General features: G+C 45.0%; 1 protein-coding gene across 3 annotated transcripts in view; it reads right to left on the minus strand.

The window, feature by feature from the left end:
- Nucleotides 1-117: 117 nt before the first annotated feature.
- BIN3 (bridging integrator 3) overlaps nucleotides 118-26052 on the minus strand; it is a 100552-nt gene continuing 74617 nt past the window's right edge. For all 3 annotated transcript variants that reach the window (XM_088152099.1, XM_088152101.1, XM_088152100.1), the window contains 3 exons: nucleotides 16517-16658; nucleotides 15137-15271; nucleotides 118-1580 (listed from right to left, as the gene is read on the minus strand). In XM_088152099.1, the coding sequence (XP_088008225.1) occupies nucleotides 1434-1580; nucleotides 15137-15271; nucleotides 16517-16658 (424 nt within the window). In that variant the 3' untranslated portion in view covers nucleotides 118-1433. The remainder of the gene's footprint in view (nucleotides 1581-15136; nucleotides 15272-16516; nucleotides 16659-26052) is intronic.

The raw sequence follows: 26052 nt of genomic DNA on the forward strand, positions 1-26052 counted from the left end.
CTCTTCTTTCTGTACCAAGCTGCAGCCCTCAGGCTGGTGTTAATTTCTTTAATTCCACACATGCAGCTGACATGCCGATGCTCACAGGGGTCGTTTGGCTGTCGTCTGATTTAGGGAGGCAGCAAAAAAAAAAAAAGCACAGTATTTGAGAATGTGCTAAAGTGGTTTGTTTTACAAATGTGGAGAAGAAAAAGACAAGTCTTTGGGACTATGTTTTGTGATAGTGTTTATGAGACTGGTTGAATTAGATTATAATTAGTAAAATGTTGCCCGTACCTCAAGGGGTCAAAAACAAACTCTTAATAATGTATGCAATATGACCTAAACAGAGAATGTCAACTTATTTCCAGTTGTTTGCAAAATTAATTAGGAAGCTTTCCATGCATCAGTCATCAGTAATGGGTGTTGCTCTACTGTCAGGCATAGAGGGACAGAGTCAAATAATCCAGTATGGTTTTTTGTTTTTTTTTTGCAAAAATAAAATTAGAAGTATGGTTACAGAAGAACTATAAGAATCATCTACCATATTCTCATTAATCATAATTAGACAGGCAAGACAACAGTTGGAAAACACTAGTACAAACCAGGAGTTTGGGAAAATAAAGGAATACCTGCATTCCAGGCTAGTTACTGCCCAGTAACATGTACGCTCATTAGCTTAAATCACAGCCACCAGTATATGATGGCCAAACGATTTCACCAACAAAATGCTGAGGAAACAGATCGCTTTCCCTGTTAAATAATGTTCAAGTAGTGATGCAATTCCATAGAACCTTGCGGAGTGCAAGGCATGATATTCACGTAGATTGTATCAAGAGAAATTATAAACTGCCCTTTCGTGCTCTTTCTTTGAAAATCATGATTTATGCTCATGAGAATTATATACATTCAGTAGGATTAAACTACTGTGCTAATCAGTTTTTAAAGGATGCAACTATTTTTAGAGAGTTTTCAGGGCCACAAAGACACAAACCCGACAGTGCCTCTCACAGAATGAGGCTTCAGTGCAATGACGACATTCCTTAAACACACAGGAAGTATTTTTCTAGCCAGTTAGCTTACCAGTTATAACATTTTCTTTGGTCACTACAATCATTGAGCACACTGCTCACAATTCAGATATCTGATGGACCCCGTTTTCAGAAAGACTGAATTAAAAAGCTTGTACATGTATTGTTTTAAGGGTAAATTCTTCCGATTTTCAAACTTCACCAACGTCTCTGCATAGGGCTCAGTATGAGAATCTTGCCATGTTGTCATTCATACAGATAAAGACATTCAGGATTTAAAGAGCTGCTGCAAATACACTACCCCAGATTAAAACAGCTATCAACAAGGGTTTAAATGGAAGAGGTTCAAGCCTTTAGAGAACAGGAAGCAAAACGCAACTTCCTCTCTTCACCCACTGCATCAGAGGATGTCTAAGCTGGAGGTCAGTCATCAGCCACGATGGAGAGGGCCCTCAACTCATTCAGTTTGGTTTCACTCTCTCTTTCTCTCTGCTCATCGGTTAAGTCAGGCTCATCAATCTGTTCTGTTAAGTCGCCAAATATTTTGTACATTTCAGTGTAATACACAACCTGGAGGAACAGAATAGGAATCCTGTTAGAAACACATTTCTTAACCATCCTCTGTCACCTTGAGAAAATACTAACGTGGAATTTTAATACTTGTGATTAGGATCATTTTTAGATTTCAAAACGATTTGTTACAACATCAGCGAGTCTTGCCTAAGGTTTATCTTTAAAACTGCTGAAAGGTGTGATGAAAATTCAACCTTTTATAGCTACTGTTATAAAACCTCCACACAGGGAATATGAAGCAACTCGAAGTTTGAAAGTTGAGATATAGGGCAAAACCCCAAGCAAACAAACTGGTCCGTTTTCCTAGCCAAATTGCAATGTTGGAAGCAAAGACAGATTTTTAAGTTTTCAAAACTCTTGCCAGAAAACAATTTAGTAGACAACTTGTATCCCCTTGGGGAGGAGAAAGTGCTAGATTCCCTCGCAACGGGGGGCGTGTAAACCTTCTGTGCTTCTGCTGCTTGCTCTGGATCCCCCCTCCTTCAAACCGAGGGAGGAAGGCCCTGCTCGCTGCCAGCTGCCAGGCTACATCTCCACATCTGAAAGGATCCATTGGCTCGGCCGTGCTCGGGCAGCACTGAAGCCCCCTCTTCCTACGTAGCCGTCGGGAGCTGCAGAGGCGGCGAGAAGTGAGTCATGAACTCTGGCCTTTTCAGCCCGTTATTGGGGTAAGAATGGTGTTTCCTGTTCTCCTATAAAAGTACACCGAGCTACCTTTAAAGCCATGGGAGAAGAGGCGCATACCCAGAGAAACAAACTGGGGAGTTTATCCTAACCCTGGAAACATTTCACTGGCAGCCACTGATAGGATTTTCACAAATGCTGGCTAATCCTGTCAACACCCCCACAAGACAGCTATTCTTAGACGTGCACTCTAAATGGGTTTCCAAAGGAGCAGGACCTTCCCCTCAAGGTCACCAGAAGCGAGGGAAGAGCAGGGATTTAAAGCTGAGGACACTTAGCATCGGTTGCGTTGAGCTTAACTCACTAGACAACACTGCCTCGCTATGACTGTCCCTTTTATACATTATCACCATAGCAACAGAAAACGAGAGTATGCTCAGAATCCCGGCTTTTCCATCGCTGTGATGCTTGTACTACAGTCATCAAACAGCCTGCAGGCTGGATGAATATTCCCATCTGTAAACTCCCATGAAGGAATTGAAAGACCCTCCCCTGCCCCCAGCCCTCCATACGCAGACATGAAAGACGAGGCATTCCTTCAAATGTGCACCAGGGTACACATATATACACATGCAACTTTCCTCCCTGGTTTAATTTCCACTTCAATAGCAGGACTTAGCAGGCTCCTCGCAAGATCAATCCAGATGACTTTCATTCTTAGATTCCAGACCATGGTTTGGTACCTCTGCCTTGCAAAATCTAAGTAAGTTACCTTGTGTGGAAAGAGATCTTGTGACTGCCTTGGGTGGAGGAGACGCACACCAGGACAGATTTAATGCTAAATTCTAGACAGCCAATTCTGGTTTTACTACATGCATAAACATTGGCCTTGTTGCCAAACCTTCTGACGATCCCAGAGCTGCTCTTGGTACCGAGTGTTGCTGCTCTACAAAAACTGGGCTCCCAAGAAATTCATCATACTCTGGGTAAGGGAAATCTTGATATTATAGAAAGGACATCAACCTAAATTTCACTCGCCAAAGAGTAGTGGTTATCCTCACTTATAATATGCTCACTATCACGCTCCATCCAAATGGTTCTCTTCGCTTTAAGAGCAAGTGGTTTGGGTACCAATATATAAACCATCTCCATGGAGACCAGCCTCTCCCCCTCACTATCACAGTGCATTGGCTTCTTATTTTAAGTGGAATAAGGCAGCAGCTTCTGGGAACCCCTGAGTGTCAAGGGACCTCCAAGTGCCTCAGCCCCGTCCTTTGGTCAAATTTATCAGAAGCTGGTGTGGACAGCACTGGGTCCCATTCAGACACGAGTCCTGAGAGCCGTGGTGTTGCTATCCCTTCGAATCAGCCGATGATTAAGCTGGCTGTGTGGTGATTCAGCAGGACGGCTGCTTCACCCAGTGACTAATGAAATCAGACTGGCAACAGCAGAACGACCAAAATTGGAAGAACCATACCACTAGAGGCTAAGTGGGCAAGTCTCACGCTGGGCCTTTCAATTGCTCAGTTCCAAGGCACACAGGGACGGAGTTCTCACTTTACAATCCTTCTCAGTTGATACTGGTGCCCCTTTTCCATGGACTCATTATCAATCCAAATGCTTAATGGTCGATTTCCCCCACATGTCCTGAATATGGCATAAAGGGTTTTTGATGTGACCCACACACCACTGATGATAATGCAATTTTTGGGCTGCCAATGAAAAGTGGCTGAGAATAAGCCTTGCAGCTTATTGGGTCCTCTTGCTGCCTGTAGAACACTTTTTCTACATTGTGACTATAACCCATAGTAATGTAGTACATTCTACGTTATGGACATATGTATAAAGTATGCAAAAGTCTACCATTCTCTGTAAGGTCATGGCACACCACATTTACCCTCCCTGAAAGGGAAGGAACACCAATGAGTTGGGCCTGTTGGGGACCCTCCACCCTGTGTTTCAAGCAAACCTTCAGGGCCATCACCAAAACGCCACAGCAGCCTTGCCTTCTCTCAGGACAAGTGAGCCCTTCTGCTCAGCACGGAAAAACACAATCGCTACACAAGAAGCACAGGTGCCGACAACAGGGCTGTCCTGTGGAAAGCCACGTTTCCTGCTGCAGAAGACATTGGCTATAATTTTAGCCTGATGTTTCGATGCTGCTACAGCTTTAGGGAAGCCACAAATAACAATTCCTTTTACTTCACTACTTCTGCAGTGGTGTGAAAAAGAGGACGTGCCCACAATCAAGAGTGTTGGCTAACGGCTGGCGTACTTCGGTAATCTGATGTTTAACTCTTCACCTAAAGTGAATGGACAACCAATGGGAAGAAATTCTTCCATTTTTATTTGGTTGCAGGTCATGTTGGGCCATTTTAGGTCTCCCAGGTGGATGGGAAACCTGATACAAGATAGACTGTTTGATGATAGATATAGATACAGAGAGAGAGAGAGAGAGAGATGAGCAATAGGTCTTAAAGGAATACAGGTAGGTCACAATTAGTGCGTGTTTGAATAATGCGATATTTGCTTTAGTGCGAATTGTAAATTGATACCAAGTTGCGTTTAATGAGACCCAAAATTCAATTAGTGAAGCTAGCACACGCGCAGTTGAGGCTCACGCATATACAGTTGCAGTTGGGGTGTCAGACACTGATTTTTGTGTGCACAAAATAGAGAAAGGAAGGTTCTGTCAAAGGAAAACAGTACAACTTTTAAAAAGGAGAGGCTCATTATTTCATCAGAACAAAAATTTAAAGTAATTGAATGACAAGAACGTGGTCATAGCAATGCGAAAATAGGACAAGATGTTTTAATGCCTGAATCTATAGTAGAATATTTTTGTTTTTATTTTGCTCTCTATAACTACCCTATGACTTTGTAAACCATAAATTTAAAAGTATATTCCTTTTATCCTTTACTGTAATATTTCATTAATATACATATTAAAAATATGTTTAAAAATTTTCATTGCCTATTTCCCTCAAGCTGGAACCAATTACCATCTTTTCCCCAGAAATAACACTTCGAACAGTGCAGATTCGAATAATGTGACCATTTTGTGGGATTCATCAACCACACTAATCAAGACTTACCTGTACTGTGACCAAGGAGTTTGTATACAGACAACCTGTAGTGTTACAGCTTGAAGAAAATAATTACAGGAATTAAGAGCTCTGGAGGAGAGCCAATTTTAATGGGGCATCAGATAATAGACTGAATTGTTTCAGCTGAACAGCCTGTACCAGCAAGGCTTCCCTTAGCAACATTCTCATGCTGCCGAAGGAAAGCAACTGGCCGCGGCATGTGCCCGTTCCTCTCTGAACAAGAATAACCACAAGAAAGCCGACAGGGATCCCAGGCCTTTTGCGGAAGAAGGGCCAAAGCAGGCATTCGTCAACTGTGAGATGATGAGCACGTGGACTGGTAAGGCTAGGAAATGGGTCAGGGTTCCCCACAGATCACAGCCGTGTCCAAAGGCAGGCTAATCTCCCATAGGCATCCTGAATGGAGGGGTGGCCCTTTCCTGGTGCCCCCCAGTTCTTAGACTTGGAATGCTCTGAAGGAGGACAGCGTGGGTCATAAGAGAGTAAGGAAAACCAAGGTACCGCTTGGCTTTTCCATTGCTTTTGCAACATGCCTCCCCTTGGAAGAGTCTGCAGTAGTTTCATGGGTCCTAGGCAGAAAGCAAAGAGCAACTTGAGAGGTACTTCATCGTAGCTCCTTCTTTTGCACTCATGCCTTAATGGTTTTGCTGATGTAATAATGCCTGGATTGTTGGAATATTAAAGCTTGGTAACATATCATTAAAATCAGAGAAAATCTATTTGGATTTCCTTTCTCAAAAATCAAAATATCTTGGCTGTGCCTGACACCGGGACATATATTCAAAGACAGCATTCCATGCCCCCTTGTTGCCATTTCTTAAAATGGATGTTTATTCTGTCCTGAAAGCAAACATAAACCTACTACAACATTACAGTTTGAACTCACATTTAGAGGAGATTCACTTAAATCCAAATGTACCTGACTGCCATGGATTCCCCTGGTCCAACTCTAAGAACGAACAAACTTTATGTAACTCTAGATGGAATCCTGATTCCAGATGAAAAGTTTTATTTACTACAAAACTAAAAAATGAACGGAAGCCAACACTCCTCTCCTTGGAGAAGCAAGTCCACCCCATCGAATTTAAAAAAGCGGGCAAGATAAGTAAGACTCAGCAAGATCCATCCTCAAGAGAAAGGGCAACCGTCAAGAGCAGTGGTAGGAACTGAGGAGATCCACGTGGGGGCACCACGCTCCTGTTAGTGGGTGTCTTTGGAAGCAAAGAGAGGGTAGAAAACTTTACTACTGTATTTTAACAAGTTCTAACAGCTATGACGTTATGCTGTAATAGGTATGAGAGAAAACAAGAGCCTGTCCTGAAACTTATCAATTTAATCCTCTCCTCTCAAAAACTTTGATTTTTCAAACTTCTGGCTTAATTCAGTAAATTCCCTCCCCAAACTCTTTTTAGAAACTACATTCAATTTTTTTGTAGTTTTCACCTCACTAAATAAGAAACTTAAAGCAAATCTTTCAATTCTCTACCTGTTCCCTCTTCAATTGTGCTAGGATAAGGCGGAAAATTTAACATCCGTTAAGATTTTTTTTTATTTTTTTTTAAGTAAAAGCAAATAAAACACAATTATATTCTAATAGCATTCTTCAAACTCATGGCAGGAGTTCCATGTTCCAGGATAATCCGATTTACAACTAGAGCTCCTACTAATCTTACCAAAGCTCAGAAGTGCAAACATTACTGATCGCAATAAGAAAATTGTTAATTCTGTGCATGCTGACCCCTCCCCACCTGTATTAATAAAATGGAATGTGCAAATTATTATTAAATTAGTCAAAACCATATTTTTCTAATATTTCATATATTTTGAATCATGTTTAAACTTAAAAGGTTAAGAAAATATGGGAAATCGTGGTGATCCGGATATCAAAGCAAAATACTTCGTGGGCCATTAATATGCTAAGTATAAGTAGTATAGACTTATCTGAAAATAAACTGTATCTTTTTTGGTTAAGTATTTAGAAAAAAGTAAGTGCATTTACAGATTTTGCAGAAATGTTCCCAATTTACAGGTTTCATTCCAAATTCATTGTTTAGAGTTTTGCAGAACTTGCAATCTATTTTTGATTATTATTACTAACTGTGAGCAATACTGTGGCTCACAGAGTAAAAAGAGGTGAAATCGAAATAAACGAAGGACATAAGGAAGGAGCAATTATATAAGAAAAACACATTCTTCTTTCCAGAGCTCTTTTATAGATGCGATCTTCATTTGTTTTCTAAACTATTAATTTTTTTTAAAGAAAGAACGGAAAGATTCTGCACCAGGAACAATATACCTAGATCCAACATAATCTTCCACTTGCACAGAAAATTATTTGGATCCTTTCTATTCTGCTTCAAAGAAAATACATTTCACCTCCGCTGGACCTCTTCCTGGGAATTTCAATTGGACTTTCAGTATCACAGAGAAATCCAGTGATAAACCTTCAACTGAAAAAAAAAACACCAACCATAGAAACTAAAAAGTCATAAAACAATTCACACCACCCACTTCTAACCAGACTTCCGTCCCTACTGCAAACATGGCAGGGTGCATTTGGCCACATAATTTAACCTAATATGTAGGTTTGAAAATATACATGCCACACACCACTGGGTAAATCTCCAACAAACTGCTTCTCTCGAAGGTTCAAAGGACGCAGGGCAAGCTACAAATAGCTAAACAAAAAATAATTAAGACGTAAGCTGAAAACCTTCCCATTTTCAGTTCATAGACTTACTTACTGTTCTCTTTACAAGGTAACTTCTATATTTACCACCTAATAAAATCCCCCTTTTATGGAGTTTAATATTCACGCAGTAGCTCAACCTCATCACTCTAAGATCTGGTATGTACTTAAGATAGAACTGACCAGTGATTAAGCTTTACACTTTTATAGAACTTAACAGAACACCATCACTGGGTGAATAAAACATACTTGACAGGGCAGAGATTCAACTGCCTTCGTCAACCTGGCGCCCTCCAGAGGTGTTGGCTTCAGTTCCCAGAATTGCCAGCAACACCCCTGATGGTTGGGGAATGCTAGGAGATGAAATCCATACATCTGGAGGGTGATGAGACTGGGGAAGCCAGGCGTATATGAATAACAGTCACAAGACATATGATCCCAAGAGCTTCAAGTCTTGATGCACCTGCTAGGCAGACACAGTATCGGCGCATACACACAAAGACATCTTAAAAGTTCAGAAGAGAAAACGATTAAATAGATTTTTCTAGGGAATGATAAGGACAAGCAGAGAAGGAAGTGTTCTTAGCAGGCCCCCTCCAACAAGGAAGCATAAACTCTACTCCTTTCATCTTAGTGTGCAAACTTCAAAGTCTGTGGCTGGGGAAATATTTGATTCCAAAAATTCAGATGAAACTTGTGGGTGGGCAGAAGTATTTCACATTAGAACACCGCACTCCATATTTACAGGAGGAAGGGGAATACTGCCTTAACTCTTGGCCTGAGGCAGGCTGAAGAACTCAACTGACAATCAAACTCCAGCAATACTTTCTGAAAGTGTAGCAATTATAACCTTTGGAAGGTGGGGTGAAATCTGTAACTTTCATGACAGTTTGGACCACAACTTTCTCAGTCTCTTGCCTCTGATCATTCTGGAGCTAGGAGGAGTTAGACTCCTAAACAGCTAGATGCCCCCAAGTTGCTTAGAAGTCAGAAGCCACTGCCATTCATCAAGGCCCCTTGGAAAGAAGGCAGAAAATCTCAGCAAAGAAAACAACTTGGTCATACAGTCTGAAAACTTCCAGTAAAGAATTCTATGGATGCAGCACCAATACCTAAAAGGCCCTGGCCTCAAATATCGCCATTGGACCTCTGAAAGTGGAGGTATCTTGAACAGGATCTCCATGGAACACCTTAATTACTTTGTCTGAGCTGGTGGGAGCTAAACAAAAAGGGGAAATTCTTGTTAAAGTTTCAAGATGCAGTGAATACAGAGCTCACTGAAGACTGTTGCATGGCCAGGAACAGGGCAGCTCTATCTATCTTGTGCCTTTGGGTCAGTGTTGACCGCTGGACTGGTCCCTGCAGTTTTCTTGGCAAGATTTTGGAATTGGTTTGACCTGGCCTCCTTCCTAGGGCTGAGAGAGGGACTAGCCCAAAGTCACCCAGTTGGCTTCATGCCTAAGGCAGGACTACAATGCACGGTCTCCCGGTTTCTAGCCTGATTCCTTTAACCACTACCCCAAACTGGCTCTTAATATGGCAGCTCTGGGGACAAGAATGCCTTCCCCTTGGCAGAGACATCTGGCCCTGCCTATTTCCTTGCAGGATATGAAGATGACAGGTCCAGAGGGTGCTGAGGTTTATGGACCAATGATTTAAAGAGATCTCCAAATTCCAATTTAAATGACCTCTCCTTTTTTGAAACCACGAAGACGGGTACCCTAATGTTCTAAAACACCTGCCTTATGGGCAGAAGCGTAGGACTAGAGAGGTTTTAACATTAGGGTACCCGTCTTCGTGGTTTCAAAAAAGGAGAGGTCATTTAAATTGGAATTTAAATGTACAGGTCAGGGATAGAACATCTGCCTTATGGACAGAGGCTTTTGGCTTCAACGAACTACTATCTTGCGTAGGACTAGAGAGGTTTTCTTCTGAAAAAATAAGAGAAATGTAGACCATAATGAGTTACCTGGACTAATATTCTGACTCACTATAATAAGACAACTTTCTATAGTGATACTGACTCATGGAACAGAGTTTTTCTTTGCTACTAAACAAACCCCAGAAATCCTGAGAAATAGAGAGGTTACACTAGGTTTTCTTGCCAACAAGGAGTGCTGAGTAAAATGCTGTGCAGAGGCCTCCAACTACCTAAATTGTTTTCTTACTCCTGGCTGGATTTATGTTTGCTTTTTACAGTTCTTGCTGATCTTTCCCACAACTGCCAAGGTCTGAAACAAGTCCTGCGAGCACCCTACCTAGTAAATTAAATGTTGCACAATAATGTTAAATTATTACGCAACTGCATTTAGAAAACAATAGCATGAAGAATACTGATGAAGAAGAGTTTTGAGAAGCTTGATAAATGACCACAACTCTCTTCTTGCTCACATTTAATTGCTAATAAATGAAAACCAGGGAACTCTGAGGGTGGCCTAGGAGAGGCTCCAACAGGCGGGGAAGCCCTGAGCAATCTCAGAGATTTTTACTCTCCAACATAGAGAACGATTCAGAAGCTAAGATCATCCAGCAAGCTCACTATTAACTGTACTTGTAACATATTTTATAAGGGCTCAAAGCCTTTCAATAGAGAGGCCAAGAGGGACTTGGGGAGTGAGGGGGGGGGAGCTGAAAACAAAACCGCCTCATCTCCTGGGTCAACTCCGATTTCAAAAAAGGTCTTTCAAACATGATGCTTAGTATAGTAATCAGGACTCTCCACAGGACTTCTACTCACCAACTGAACAGAAGCCTACAGTAACAGGGACCTTCAAAGTGAACTAGTGTTGGAAGGGAACTCAAAGGCTATCTAGAAGAACCCCCTGCTAGACAGGAAATATATTGTGCATGGAGTATACCGACAAGTGGCTATATACTCTCCCCTATTTATGTATGTATGTATGTATGTATGTATGTATGTATGTATGTATGTGTGTATGTATGTCACCATTCTTCTTATTCTGATACAATGCTTGTAAAATCCACCTGACCTTAAAACACTAAACCAATGAAACTCTCTAGTTAAGGGACAAGGGGCAAAAAAGATGCTTCCTTTCTGAATATCAGTTATGCTGCTGTTGAAGGTACAAAAACTTATCGGCCAGAAAAAAAGAAAGGAAAAGGTGCAGCCTTTATTAAATCAGCCTTGTTTCCAATTCAAATAGAAAGAGGAGAAAGTATTCCAAATTACAGGGTTTAAAAAATCCATACACTTGAATTGTTTGCTATCCAGATGGGGCTCTTTCTCTTTTGCCAGTAGACTTCTGTCTACAATGAGGACAATTTAGTTTTCTTTTAGTTAAAAGAGAAAAGGGGAATTTGGAAGGGTATCTCTAGAGAATACCCTTGCGAGTTGGGAGGATCAAATCAAATCAAACCTTTATTATGGCCTATGGGCCAGAAAGTACAACAATAAAATGCAGAGACCTGCAATTATTAATAAAACTTTTTAAAAATTGCAATAAAATTACATAAAATACATTAGTAGTACAAATAACAGTGGCAATCACTAAAATTTGTGCTAAACTTCAACCGTAGGTAGGACTGATACAACAAACGATAGCGCAAAATTGGGTAACCAGGAAAGATCTGTCAGGGTCCTGGTCAGAAAGAAGCAGTGACAGATGGACAGTGTGCTCTCCACCAGGGTAGTTCTTTAATATGCCATAAATATATCTCTTCCGAGATTCCCTACAGAAAGAGCAACAAAGGGGCATCTGGCTTAGGGATTCCACAGAGCCATCTTCACATGGACATAAACACTGCTGAACAGGGATGTTTTTATACTGTCCCCACAGAGCTGCAGAGGGAAGAGCATCCAACCTGGCCAAGGTGAAAGCTGACAAAATTTCAGAATTAGAATTGAAGAAAGGTAAGATGATGGTATATGCCCATCTGAGAAGAATCCATAAACTGTAGGGCTGGATACTAGGGTTAAACTGGTTTGGAAATCAATATCCCAGATAAGTTTAAGGTGACTCCTAGCATTTTCAAGGGACATTCCAAAGAAAGTCCTAAGGACTGGAGTTTGCTATTAGCTTTTGTTAGCCAGGTTGATTTAAAACGGCCTCTGAGAACCAGTGGAGCCAGACCCATAGAAGAAAAAATCAATTCCATCCAGAAATTAAGGAGATAGAACTAGGCTCTGGCACTCACAGAAACCAAACCTGTGTCTTAACCGTAAAACAGCAGGGAGGAAAAAGGGACCTCAGAGGTGGAATATAAACAGGCCGCCCAGACTAAATCTCTCCTTGAGCACCTTACCTGTTCATGGACATTCCCCCCAAATGCTTTTTTTTTTTTACTCAGTTTATATCCTCCCTTTCTATCTGTTGAACGCTCAAGGTAGCTGACAACAGACAAAAGGAACAGTTAAATGCACTAATCATGCAATCATCATAATAGTTTAAAAGCCTCCCTAAAGAGATGTGTCTTATTGCAAAGAAAGCGCCTTTGGCCAAAAACGTGCTTCCAGAAAGGCACCCACAGCGGCTCCTGAGGTCAGGGTCGTCCTCCTGTTAATTGCTCCTCCCATAGACACCTCGAAGCTGGCCTATCACCACGGGCTCCAATCCACAAGGCAGGGAACCCCAGCAGGCCAATACCATTGATCAGGGATGGGATTAAAGCCCTTAAAGATGTCACTTCTTTGCATTTCATTCAGAAAATCAAAGCGTGACCCTCTGATATAGGCTGCAGACTAGCAAACCATTTCAGCTCTTAAAAAGACTGAAGAGGAAGAGAGCAGACGTAGAGATTCCGCTCTGTAACACAATCCTGTGCTGAACAAAATCTAAACTTAATGAGGCTTGAAAAAAGAGACCTGGAGAAAGAATGCTGGCTGGGGGCGGCACTCAGGCCCTTGCTTTTGGACCTGACCTTCTCCTCGCTCTGATCTCAAAGCGTTTGGAAGGATCTGACCTGGTGGGTTCCGGCTGCAGGCGAGAAAGGCAGGATTACGCACACTTCTTTATTTAAGCTAACTCCCAAGAAGGAATTGCACTCTTGTTTCTAGCATTCAGTTAAAACTATCTGGGTAGGGTCAGCCTGAGTTTTATGACTCCCATGACCATAAACCTTGATTGTTGGCCATGCTGTCTGGAGCTTATGGGAATGGTAGTTCAGAACACCAGATGTGCCTCTCTCTGCTATAGAAAGGCTAAATCCTGGCTCACCTATTTTCCTTTTAACGATCTGCTTCTTCCTCCAGTTTTGCTACTTGATCCACAACAGAAATTTATCCAAGGCGCAATTGTGAATCGTTTTAGGCTTCCATCTTACTCTTAAAATGAAACTTCGTTCGAAGTAGCATAGGAAAGTCAATTGGTATGTCCTGAGCTGCAAAAAATCACAGCTTTTCATTTTTTTAGGATTAAGCGCAACTGATTTCTGTCAAGAGCTCAAAATCAAAGCAGAGTCTCGGGTAGAAGGCAGAGCCCTCTCCCCCACTCTCTTCCAAACAGCCATGCTGCAACACTGCTTGCAGCCCCTCCTTTTAATTCTTGTGCCCAACATCCCAGTTTATAACTCCACGTACAGCACTGGAGAAAATACCACGTGTTCCAAGCAACGTAAGAATATAAAAAGAAAAGTTGTGTTCCAAAAACTCTAAACTGGTTTTAAAAAGAAATATGCTTCAAATCTTTCACACATTCAAGAAGGTAGCTTACCGCTGCACAACTAAGCTTAGATTGATTCCACGTTTCAGGCTATGTCTTAGCTTTTGTTTTGTATTATCCCTTGACAGCAGAGACTCATTACCTGCTAGTCTCTATCCTAATACTAATTAGTTTTATCTGGGTCTGTCCACTTCCTAGCATGCACAGTTTTTACCTCCTTTTACCCAAGTACTGACACCCCTGACTCTCTTCTAGCCCTCTCCTTCCTTTAATTAACTAGATTGCTTGCTGGTGCCATTCAGAGGGTTAGATATACAAATATTTATACAGGTAGTCCCCAGTTTAAGGATGAGCTCTGTTCCCAAGGTCTGTCCTTAAGTCAAATGTGTATGTAAGCTGGAACAGTATTATTGTATAATACTGTATAAGTAGTTTTGTATAATGAACTCAAACCATTGTGTATTTAACTCGAATTCTGCTACAGTAGGCTCCGTTCTGAAGTATGGGTCATCTGTAAACCGGGCGTTCTTAACCTGGGGGCTACCTGTATATGAAACTGCATATTCATCACTGTAACCTGAAGCTTAGAGATGCTCCACAATTGCTCCTCCCTCACCTCCATGCTTCTAATGATTGCCATGGTGTTCTCTGAGTTTGGGATGAATACCCTTGATATGTGTCACATGAATGCACTTGCTTTGTGTAGTAGTAACAGGCTGGAAGGTTGGTTGCTGGAGAACAAGTCATTTCACCTGATTGCAGGGGCTGGGAGATCAACCAGACACCTTTGCTGTTATTTTATAGGTTCATACAAGATCATTCTTGTTTATTCAGGCTTTTGGTAAATTCATCTAAATTGTCCCACAGTTCAGGTTGTTGTTACGTTTTGTTTGTGTCTGGATGGTGTGCAGAACTGGTTTTCCAGTGGCTAGTTGCTTTTAACATTCCACTTTAATTTATATTATTGCTATTATGTGTTTTCTTTTACTCTTTCATTGCTTTGCCTTTTAATAATGTGTCAGTTATTTTGTGGTAAAGTTACCCAAATGCTATTTGGCAAAGAAGTGACACAGAACTTTCTAAAACAATGGCAAAACAACAGTAAAGAAATAGCCACATCCATGAGTATGTGGGGAAAGAGACAAAAGGAAAGAACCCTGAAATCACAGATGGAGAAGAGAATAACTATTGCCACGATAAGAATAAAGGACATTACACGTATCGTAGCAATTGTATCATTGCTCTTGTGCAAAACTGGTATAAAAAGCAATCAACATTTAAAGTATCAGCCATGTTCCTTTTGGAATAAGCATTAAAATTATGCATTGGACATCCCCAACCTCCACTGATCAGGGGGTTTTATTGTTTCTGCAACTCCATTCCGTGAAGCAACATGACAAAGAGCTCAATACATAGATTTGGGGAATGGTACCCAGAATAATTTTTGTGACTGAGGATACAGTTAGGAAAAGAAAAGCAAAAGATAGGAAAACAAGTGATTGCGCTCCATCTTACCTGTGCTCGGATCAGAGATTCAAAACTTGGCTTGAAATAATCGGTGCGGCTGCTATAAAACTTAGGCATCTCTTCCAGAAGTTGCTTGTTCTTGGCCTCAAAGTCATCTTTCACTGGCCTCAGTTCTTCTCGGGCCTGGAAGAATGGAAAAGAAGGTGCGAGATCTCAAAACGTTATCCTTCACCTCCCCTTTAGGAGTTATCCTTTCTTAGTACCTCCTGGGCTAGGCGGGGATTGATCATCTTCATCTATAGTTCAGAATGACTCTTAGAGACACTCAAAGCAGCCTTCCTTATGCTATTGCCCACCAGATAGGTTCAGTGTTAACTCACCAAATTCCCAGTCAGTATACCTCTGCAGTACTTCAAGGTTCCATCTTGCCTCTCATGTTATTTAATATCAACACTGAACCACTGAGGAAAATAATCCAGATTTTTAGGCTACTGCTGCGTGACCAATGGGCAGATGACAAGGTACTCCTCTGATTTCCATCTAAATTGTGAGGAAGGTTGCAGAACAGTAAAGCTGATGGACATAAGAGACATGCCATTTCAGTGGTGGCACCTATTCAGTGGAATTTCCTCCTGATGTCTATATGGCTCCCTATTGGCAGCCTCTGAAGACAGTTATGGCAGCTCACCTATTCTCTCTGGCCTTTTAAGCCATTCAAACTAAATTATGGTAGAACTTTGTGGCAAGTTGACTGAATCCACTCCCAAGCTCCACCTCAGAATTAAAACAAAAATACTGAAAGGTATAAACCAGTGTTTCTCAACCTTGGCAACCTGAAGATGTGTGGACCAACTCCCAGAATTCGGGTTGGCTGGGGATTCTGGGAGTTGAAGTCCACACGTCTTCAAGTTGCCATGGTTGAGAAACACTGGTGTAAACAATTCAGAAAGACAGATTTCAGGCTTACAGAATCCACTTCGTTTTTGAATTGATTTTCTTTTTCCTGGACCCCTGATCACTTCTAAGAGCAAAAAACTAAGCCCCTGAATTTAATTTCAGAACCAGAACTGAATTCAGCTCATTAAATCTTCCACACAAAACTTCATTCCTGCAACATTTCTTTATTTCAACAATATACTTTAGGGAAGGGAAGGATCCCTTTCTTGATAATACTGGAGAAACATGCAAATCTCCCAGAGAGGTATCATCAATAGATCTAGGTCAATTCTCAGTTGAATTGACGGAACGAATTCTCACTGAAACCCTCATAGTGTTACTGATGAGACGGTATCACATCTGTTTGTGTTCTCCTCTGACAAACACCTTAATCTGCACAAATAAAGTTCCAGAGCAAGCACCAAAACATTTTCCTGCACCCAAAAAACCTCCAGATATTTTTTGGCAAGCTCTGTAAATGCCCTTCATTACCTGGTGCAACTTGGTCAGGATGGGGCCTGTTTTCTCCTTTTCTTCATACTTCTCCACCTTGGATTGCAGCCGTTTGTAATCTTGCAGAACTTGTTCACGGCGCTTTACTGCCATATTTAGACTGGGAAAGACACCACTGAATCTGTGGGGATTTTTAAAAAATAATTATGATATCCTCAGCTATACAGTATTGAGGCTGACTCTTCACTGAGAGCTTAGTTTTTTGAGGAACAAAAGCTGGATGCTTCTGTTAATAGGGACAAATAAGCTTTTGCACTTGTTCTTTCTCCAAGGATCTCAGAACACTGGGTGTAATCTGTGCCCTTCATTCTTTTTAGATTTTTTTTTAGATTTTTTTATCCCACTTTTATTATTTTTATAAATAACTCAAGGCAGTGAACATACTCCTTCCTCCTCCTCTTTTCTCCACAACAACCACCCTGTGAGGTGAACTGGCTGAGAGATGGGGACTGGCCCAAAGTCACCCAGCCGGCTTTCACGCCCAAGGCGGGACTAGGTCTCACCATCTCCTGCTTTCTAGCCTGGGGCCTTCACCACTACACCAAACTTGCTCTCTCCCTCTTATTTCTAAGACTACCTAGTTGAGATACTAGGTGGCTCAAGGTCACTTTCAGGAAACACTGATGCAGACCAGGGGTTTTAAACAATGGGTCCAATCCTGACCCAGCACTTCGTTGAGACTCCACTGCATCTTGCTTCTCAAGATAAACGAAAGATCCATGTGAAACCCACGGTGAGGATATTTATCTGGCACAGAAAACTTTCCTGCCACTGTGAAGCTTCTGCAGCATTGTTTTCGCAAATCAACGGGATGCTTCCCACAAGTAGGCATCTCAATTGCACCCATTTTACAAGCCTGTTCAGGAAATGGTGCTCCATTCTAGCCACAAAATCAAATCAAGGGCAATTTAAGAATGCTTTTTGTTGGTGTTGAATGTGGTCCAGGAACCCCATCAATTACCATCAAAGGCTCATGTTTTCCTTTTGGCCTCGCCGTAACAATGTTTTTCAATAAAAAGAACACACGTTATAAAGCAGAAGGCAAGATAACATATGAGCCACAAAGAATGCAATTTAAATAAGTTTAGGTGCCTTTCAAAATTGGCCAGGATGTGAATGAAGCAGGCTTGTCCCCAAAAGGCATTCCAAGTCATAAATATTAATCTTGCCTCATTCAGGGATGGGGCCTATAACAGGCGTTATTATTTGTTCAGGGAGGGAAACTCATCCCTGTCACAGTTAAGGACAATTAAGGACTTCAGCCCATCAGTTGCAGCAGGAGCCAGATTAATAATCCTTGCACAATTCTAGATGGATCACCACTGGATGCCAAGGTGGCAGAGAAGTGCAAATATGTTACGGCTGTTGAAGCCACAAAAGATGATCTATGGCCAACCTTTCTCAACTTCAAATCTTTCCAACATTCTCAACTACAGTTTCCATTAACTCGCTGAACATGGCCATCAGCCCAATCCAGGGAACTCAGCTACTCGGTTTAGCTCAGGAAGACAAGCCGACAAGATGGTCAATTTGCATGCTACACTAAAGCATACCTGCTCAACATGAACTATGTCTCTGAGAGTGAGGAGGAGCAGAAGTATGATAAGAAGCTATAACCCTAATGAATCACAGCAATATCTCTTAATTTAAACTGCAACTTCATAGGGTATCCAGCCAGAATAATCTGGACAAATACTCTGTGCGCATTCCGTTTTTCAAGTGTGTGTGCGCCCGTGCGCATACATACAGAGAGGGTGAGGCACCTGTGCCCCTGTTGATGTAGTACAACTGCAGTTCCCAGCATCCCTCAGTGCTGGCTGTATTGATGGGAGTTGCTAGGTGGTATAGTTTACTGGTATCTGAAAACCAACCAATTCTGTGCCTGCATCTTACTACAGAGCAGCTGTGAAGAAGGCAGAAGTTGAGGTGGTTTGCCCTGGAAAGTTCCTTCCATTCCATACAGACAATGGATGGACCGTTAGTCTGACTCAGTGTAAGGCAGCTGCTTGGGATTCTCCAGACCAGCTGCACTAAAAGCCTTTCTGACCATCCCACCTAGCCTGTGAGGTGGGCCGCAAGGGAGATGACTCACTCAAAGGTCACCTGGGGGCTCCTTTGTGTTTTTCCCATTCTGACTGGTCCCCACTTTTAATGCCTGTTCATCCTTTTTCAACCTTAGGTGTGATTCCCAAGTAAGACCTTATGATTTTAAAAAGCAAGGTAAAAACTAATCCTGACTCTACATTAATTTCTAACCATCCCTATCTTGAAGGCTCAGGAGGCTTAATGAAAGATTAAAGCATAACATATAAAATTAAAGTTTTGCGACATGCTTCAATTACTAGCCAAGATGTTAACAAAGAACATTCCATTCCATTCGTTTTGTGGCATCTTTTCGATGGTGTCCAATAACTTGATAATTTCTAGTTCAATGAAAACTATTTAAAAGAAGTTGTAAGACTTAGAATCAGATGTCTCTCTCCTGAAATACTTTTTACTTCAATCTTGTTGAAGACCTCTTGTTCATTACAGTTCTCAGGAATCATATAGTCAGGAAAGAACCATAACCTTTCATACATATACCAACTCCTATAATTATCTGATTAATCAATTATAGGTTGAGTCCATGCTAAGCCAGGAATGATGATATTGTTATTATTAGATTTATATTCCACCTTCATTTTGTACAACTCTAGGCAATGTACATAATGTTCCCGCCTCCTATTTCCCCCACAACAACAACCCTGTGAGAGAGGTTGGGCTCAAGTGACTGGCCTAAAGTCACCCAGCCGGCTTTCATGCCTAAGGGAGGATTAGAACTCATGGTCTTCCAGTTTCTAGTCCTGCACGTTAACTACGACACCAAACTGGCTTTCATTTTTAAACCGCTGAAGAAATAGCTATAGCGGTCTGAGTCAAATACAGAATTTTAAGCCAAGAACGATTAAATCACATTACAGTGTATGAAGCTAGCCAGCTTCACTGTACACTTAAATCAGCAATTGCCCTCCTATCCAAACTGTAATTGATTTGGATGCAAACAGTGATCTTATCAATCCAGAAAGCAGAAGAAATGAAGGGGGAACACACAGGGCATGCAAAATCTTGCAAACTATAATGGACAATGCTATATTTGAATCAACCTATAGCTTAGAAGAGCAAATCCTATTTTGAGCTTTCAAACGTAGATTGGCAAACCATCTTCTTTACTGTTTTATTTGTTTGGAAACTTATATCCCACTTTTCTAGTCAATTCCTAATCAGACAGCCAGTTTGGGGGACTAGTTAAGGTGCTGGCCTAGAAACCAGGAGACGGTGAGGTCTAGTCCTGCCTTAGGCAGGAAAGCTGGCTGGGTGGCTCTCAGGGTTGTTGTTGAGGGGAAACAGGGTTGTTGTTGAGGGGAAAATAGGAAGAGTATTATGTTTGCCCCCTGCCTGAGTTATTTATAAAAAATAATAATAAAGGCGGGATAAAAAAGTATCTAAAAAATATGGTGCTCAGGGCAGTTAAAAGCAAACAAATAATCAACACTCAAGTAAACAACTAAAATACATAGAATTAACAATATAAACAAAACAGGTATAAACACATCACTACGTACACAGAGCAAATGGACTTTTAAAATCAAAGGCACCTTTGCACGAAACGAAGTCTGAAAGTGAAAGTTTAGCAAACAGAGGCCTTAAGAATTTTAAGGTAACAACTGGAGACTTTGGGACTGAATATGGTCCCCAGCTGGAGCCATCCCCAAATTCTAATGTTTAATGTGACAAACGAGAAAAATTACACAAGAAATAATCACACTAACTAAACGGAGTATAATATATACTGGTGTAGGCTTTCGGAGCTGGTATCTGTTGGGCAGTGTTCAGGGTTTGGTGACCATGGTCTAGACAGTAGATTTCCTGATGCTTTGTTGGCAACTGTGGCTGGCATCTTCAGAGGCAAGGTGGTCTGGTGCACAGACCAGAGGCAACTGAGCAGGAACTGACTGGGCTCCTGTCTTTAAAGCCAGTGGCCTGACTTCTGCTTGGTCTTTAGCCGAGCTGGTTTCTGATTGGTGCAGGTTGGTGAGGGCTGGTCTCTGATTGGTTCTTTCTTTGTGCCCGATCCTAACTGGTTGTTTTGGTGTTGCTGGAACCAGCTCAGTGTAGTAGACCGCCTTGCCTCTGAAGATGCCAGCCACAGTTGCCAACGAAATTCTGGGAGTTGAAGTCCATACGTCTTAAAGTTGCCAAGATTGAGAAACGCTGGTCTAGACCATGGTCACTAAACCCTGAAGCTCAACACTGCCCAATGGATATAATATAGTTCCAATTACATTTAAGTCAGATGAAATGAAATGTAGTTTTTGTCCTGGCCCCATTAATTCCTTGATCCTGTCTGGCCTCACCTACTATTTGGAGTGTGACCCCAGGGCACTATCTATGCTGCCCCAACTGCCAAGAGGCTGCCATGGAAAACAAAATCTGATTAGAAAGCACCAATTTACTAAACTATTGCCTGCCAGCCTCTCTTGTCCCCCTCCTGGCTTATCTTTGTCCTTCAGGAGGGCATACTTTGTAACTGCTACAGCTGCCCCCCCCCCCCATTAAATTTCTAAGAAAATTCATAGGGCTCATTCTTGGAAATAAAGAGGTGATGGAAGCTGGGACTTCACTTTGATGCCGGGTAATCTTCAGAATTCTTAATTTTAAGGCTAGTGGGGTGGGGCAGGGAGCCTAGGGAGAATCAAGGAAGAAATTCCCAGGCACACTGGTGCTCCTTGCACTAGGTTGCGAATGCCAATTCTGAATAATTTGAACTCTTGGAGATTGTCTCTTGTAAGATGGATCTGTACCACCTCAGACTTTAAAAAACAAAGCAACCTGATAAAAAATTTAATACAGCTTTCTGGCAAACCAGGTTTACAAATCAGCCATCAAGATGAATATTTAGAAACTTTCCAGGGTTAATGACTGTTGTAGTAGTATTCAGGGAACATATTCCATGCCCAGAATTTGTGCCTTAACTTGAAAGGCTAGTCACTTGTGCCCCTCCCTCTCATCACAAGATCAGTTTTGGGTGCAACTGAGAACTGTACAATTCCATTTCATACAGTTGAGAGAATGGGGGTCCTCAACCTGTGCCACATTTTGTGTAGGCTCAACAACTCAGCTCTGGCTATAGCACAGAGTTAAACTCAGATGGATATGGTCTGATGTGCGGAGAACCTTCTCTTCACATGGTGGGCTCTTCACATCTCTATTAGCAATACAATAAGCAGCAACATAGGTTGGTATCTTATATACAGAAGAGGAAAGATGGCAAATACACTATAGAGGAAATGTAGTACAGAGTTTGAGGTGTCAAATGTGGACCAGGGAAACCCAGGTTCAAGTCCCCAGCTGTCTACAAAGTTTATTGGGTAACTTTGGTTCAGTCGCTCTCTGAGCCCAACCTACCTTATGTCAGGTTCGGTCAGCACGAGGCTTCAGGGAAGCACGGGGCTGCAGGGAAGCTCGCAACCAGACCACGCGGAATCCACCGGCGGTAGCTAGCGGGGAAAAGAGGAACCGAAAGCGCCGCTAATTAACGAGCCACCTGCGCCCAGCCAAACAGGAAAACCGCAGCGGAAGCTTTTAACTATGAACTGATAACGGCGCGAGCAAGCAAGGAACGGGGCCGCAGGGCAGCGAAACAAGATCGCAACGCAGCACAGAACCCGCGGGTCTGCACGTAGCAGGGAGGGACCAACCCAGCCGGAGGGGGACAGGCAATCAAGGACAATGGACTCTGACCGACCCTGCCATCATGAACGATCAGGGGGGACATTGGGGGGCCTAATAGCCCACAGCCGCAACGCGATCACGAGGCGGGAAAAAGCGCGGGAAGGGGGGAATATAACAAGTGATGCAATTGTACCAAGCCAGTCCTGGCTTTGCTTGTGACTACTACGTTACGCATGAGTAAACCTTCTTTGTGAACCACACGTGTCACGAGAGTTTCTCTGTCGAACGGGGCAAATCTCACATAAAGCCAGGACTCACCGTCAGCGCTACCCGGTACCACCGAGGAGCGTTTTCTTTCTCAATACAGGCATGACCAGCGACGAGGAATCCGTGGGTCAGCTGGAGCGCGAGGGATCCAGGCTCGCGGAAGGGCGGTCGGAGCCGCCCGGGAGCGACGGGGCAGCGGCCAGGGCCGGGCGCACTCCATCCGAGCGGTGGTCGATGGGCGTGAACCAAGGACCAGACGATTCAGGCGTTACGATGACCCGGGGTTCGGGGTTCCGGAACCGTGAGTGGAGCGAGGAATTCGCCCGACTAGAGGAGAGAGTCGAGCGACGCCTAGACGCCGTGGAGGCGATGCTCCAGACCCTACTACAGAGAGTGGGGCCACCGGCGGTGAACGAGGAGGCGAGCGACAGGGGGCGGTCCGACACCCCCGCCGGCACCACCCACGGCGCCCCGGTCGGAGGACCAACGGGCGGCAGACGCCCTGAGACTTCGAGGTATCACTGGGAAGTTCTCAGGGGACCCCGAACAGCTGCCGCACTTTCTGACGCACGTCAGGGGGTTCATGCAGAGGGGTGGTCACCTATTCGCTAGAGACGAGGACAGGGTATCCTACGTGGCCGAGCTGCTAGATGGCCAAGCAGCCAGCTGGGTGATCGGGCTGTACGATGCCAACGCGGCGGAACTACGGAGTTTCCCGGACTTCATGCAGGCGCTCCGGGACAGATTCGAGGACACATTGAGCGCCAAGCGGGCGGAGGACGACATCCTACAGTTCAGACAGCGGGGCAAATCGGTATCGGAATATGCCCTGGAGTTCCGGAGGTTGGCCGAGAAGCTCGCGGACTGGCCGGAGTCCCTGAAGGTGAAGTATTTTAAGAGGGGACTAAACCCAGAGATCCTGGAACGGGCACTGGGGCGGGACGACCCGTCCACAGTGAAGGATTGGATCTGGCTGGCCGGAACGGCGGAATCGGCGTGGCGGCAGATCCAACAGAGCACAAGACGACGGGACCAGACGAGGGACCGGCTGAGGGAGAGGACCCCCGAGGAGAGACGGAGCGGTCGACGGCAGTCCACCGGGAGGCGAGAGGCGACCAGAGCCCCGAATCTGTGCTTCCGATGCGGAGGCAGAGGCCACCGAGCGGCGCAGTGCCCGACGGAGCGGGAAGGCGCCCCACCACGGCCCGAAGTCAAAACCCCGCGTGCGAACGGGAAAAGGACCGGTGACCGACCGCGGAAGGGGGCAGTGGCGGCGGTGACCGAGAAAGGACGTGGGGGGTGGTCGACCCCGGAGACAGCATCCTCCGGAGAGGACTCGGAGCCGGCGGGAAACGAGGCGCGCTCGCACTGAACGGCGTCCCAGTGCGAGCAGGGGAGTCGAGGCGCGCGGACCCAATAGGAGACGAGGACTGCCCACCGTTCCGGGTGAGGATACACGTCCGGGGGTGAGATCCGGAGGGGAGGCGCAGCTACGGGCGCTACTGGACTCGGGCTGCACCCACTGCTTGATGCACCCAGCGGTGGTCTCGGGGCTCGGGCTACAGCTGAGGCGCCTCCGGGAGCCCATTTCATTCAGCCAGTTAGATGGCACGCTGGCAGGGGGGGGGCCAGCTCAGTATTACACCGAGCCGGTCCAGATGACGATCGGGAGTCACCGGGAAGAACTGAGGTTCGTGGTGGTCCCGGTGGCCGACTACGCGGTGGTACTCGGCTTGGCGTGGCTGCGGCGGCGGAACCCACGAGTCGACTGGACGGCGGAGGCACTGCGGTTCGGGGTCGACAGACCGGCGAGGGGCGAGAGCAGAGGGGACCGAGCCGTGGAGACGGAGGCAGCCGCAACCACCGGCGGACAAGCGGAGGGTCCGGGAAACCGGGAGACGGGGCGAGAGCAGATGGGGCCCGAGACCCGGGCGGCAACAGCAGCAGCAGCGCCGGGACCCCGGAGACCCGCCATGATCCCGAGGCGAGGGGAGGCAGCGGCGACTGGCGAGGCAACCGCAAAGCGAGGGGGCGGACCCGGGGAACCCCCGACGGGCGGCGGAATCCCGAGGCAGTATCGAGACCTGGCGGCAGCGTTCGGGGAGAAGGAGTCCGACCAGCTCCCACCACACCGGCCCAGTGATTGCGCCATCGAGCTAGAGCCAGGAGCGACCCTGCCTAAGCCGAAAATGTACTCCCTGTCGAGGAGGGAGATGGGGGCCCTGCGCGAGTTCATAGACAAGAACCTAGCGCGGGGATTCATCCAACCCGCGAAGTCACCATTAGCGGCCCCGGTGCTATTCCGGGAGAAGAAGGACGGCTCGCTCCGTATGTGCGTAGACTACCGGGGGCTGAACGCAATCAGCACGGAGTACAAATACCCCCTCCCCCTGATGAAGGACTTGATGTCGCATCTGTCGAAGGGGAGGGTGTTCACAAAACTGGACTTGCGCGAAGCCTACTTCAGAGTTAGGATCCGCGCAAAAGATGAGTGGAAGACGGCGTTCAACACCCCGCTCGGAAGCTACCAGTTTTCCGTGATGCCGTTCGGATTAAAAGGGGCCCCGGGGGTATTTATGCAGCTAATAAATGAGGTGCTGCACGACCTACTCTACCGGGGCGTCCTGGTCTACCTGGACGACATCCTCATCTACACCGAGACCCTGGCGGAGCACGTGAGCCTGGTGCGCACGGTGCTCCAGAGACTGCTGAAGGCACAGCTGTACGCAAAGCTCTCGAAATGCGAGTTCCATCGAGAGCAACTAGACTACCTCGGCTACCGAATATCCAGCCGGGGAATTGAGATGGACCCGGCGAAAGTAAGGGATGTCCTGGGCTGGGAAGCGCCGCGAACCCGGAGGCAACTCCAAAGCTTCCTAGGGTTTGCGAACTTCTATCGTCAGTTCATCCCGAACTTCGCCCAAATCGCCCTTCCCCTAACCGACCTGCTAAAAACCAAGGGCACTGGGAAACCCCCAAGCCCAGCATGGCACTCGCGTGGACTGCAGAATGCCAGGGGGCGTTTGAGGAACTAAAACAGCGGTTCACCGCGGAGCCGATCCTGCGCCATCCCGACCCAGACCGGCGGTTTATAATCCAAGTGGATGCATCAGACGTGGCAACGGGAGCAGTCCTGCTCCAACCCAGCCCGGAGGGGCCATCCACCCGTGCGCCTACGCCTCCCGCAAATTCACCGAGACGGAGAGGAGGTGGATGGTGTGGGAGAAAGAGGCGTACGCGGTCAAGTGGGCGCTGGCCACGTGGAGGCATCTACTGGAGGGGGCAACTGAACCGTTCGAGGTGTGGACGGACCATAAGAACCTCGAGGCCCTGAAGACCCCGCGTAAGCTATCCCCCAAACAGGCACGGTGGTCCCAATACTTCGGGAGGTTCAGGTTCACACTGAAACACATCCCCGGGAAGCGCAACTTCTTAGCGGATGGACTGTCTCGCATGCCCCAACACGCCAGCCTACGGGAGGAGATCGTGGACTCCGTCATCCCCGCCAGCAGGCTGGCTGCAAAGGCGGTGACCCG

The sequence above is a fragment of the Python bivittatus genome, unplaced genomic scaffold (assembly GCF_059951505.1).
Source record: "Python bivittatus isolate LINGU-HERP-01145 unplaced genomic scaffold, Pbiv_v1 ctg000680_np1212, whole genome shotgun sequence".
NCBI lineage: Eukaryota > Metazoa > Chordata > Lepidosauria > Squamata > Pythonidae > Python > Python bivittatus.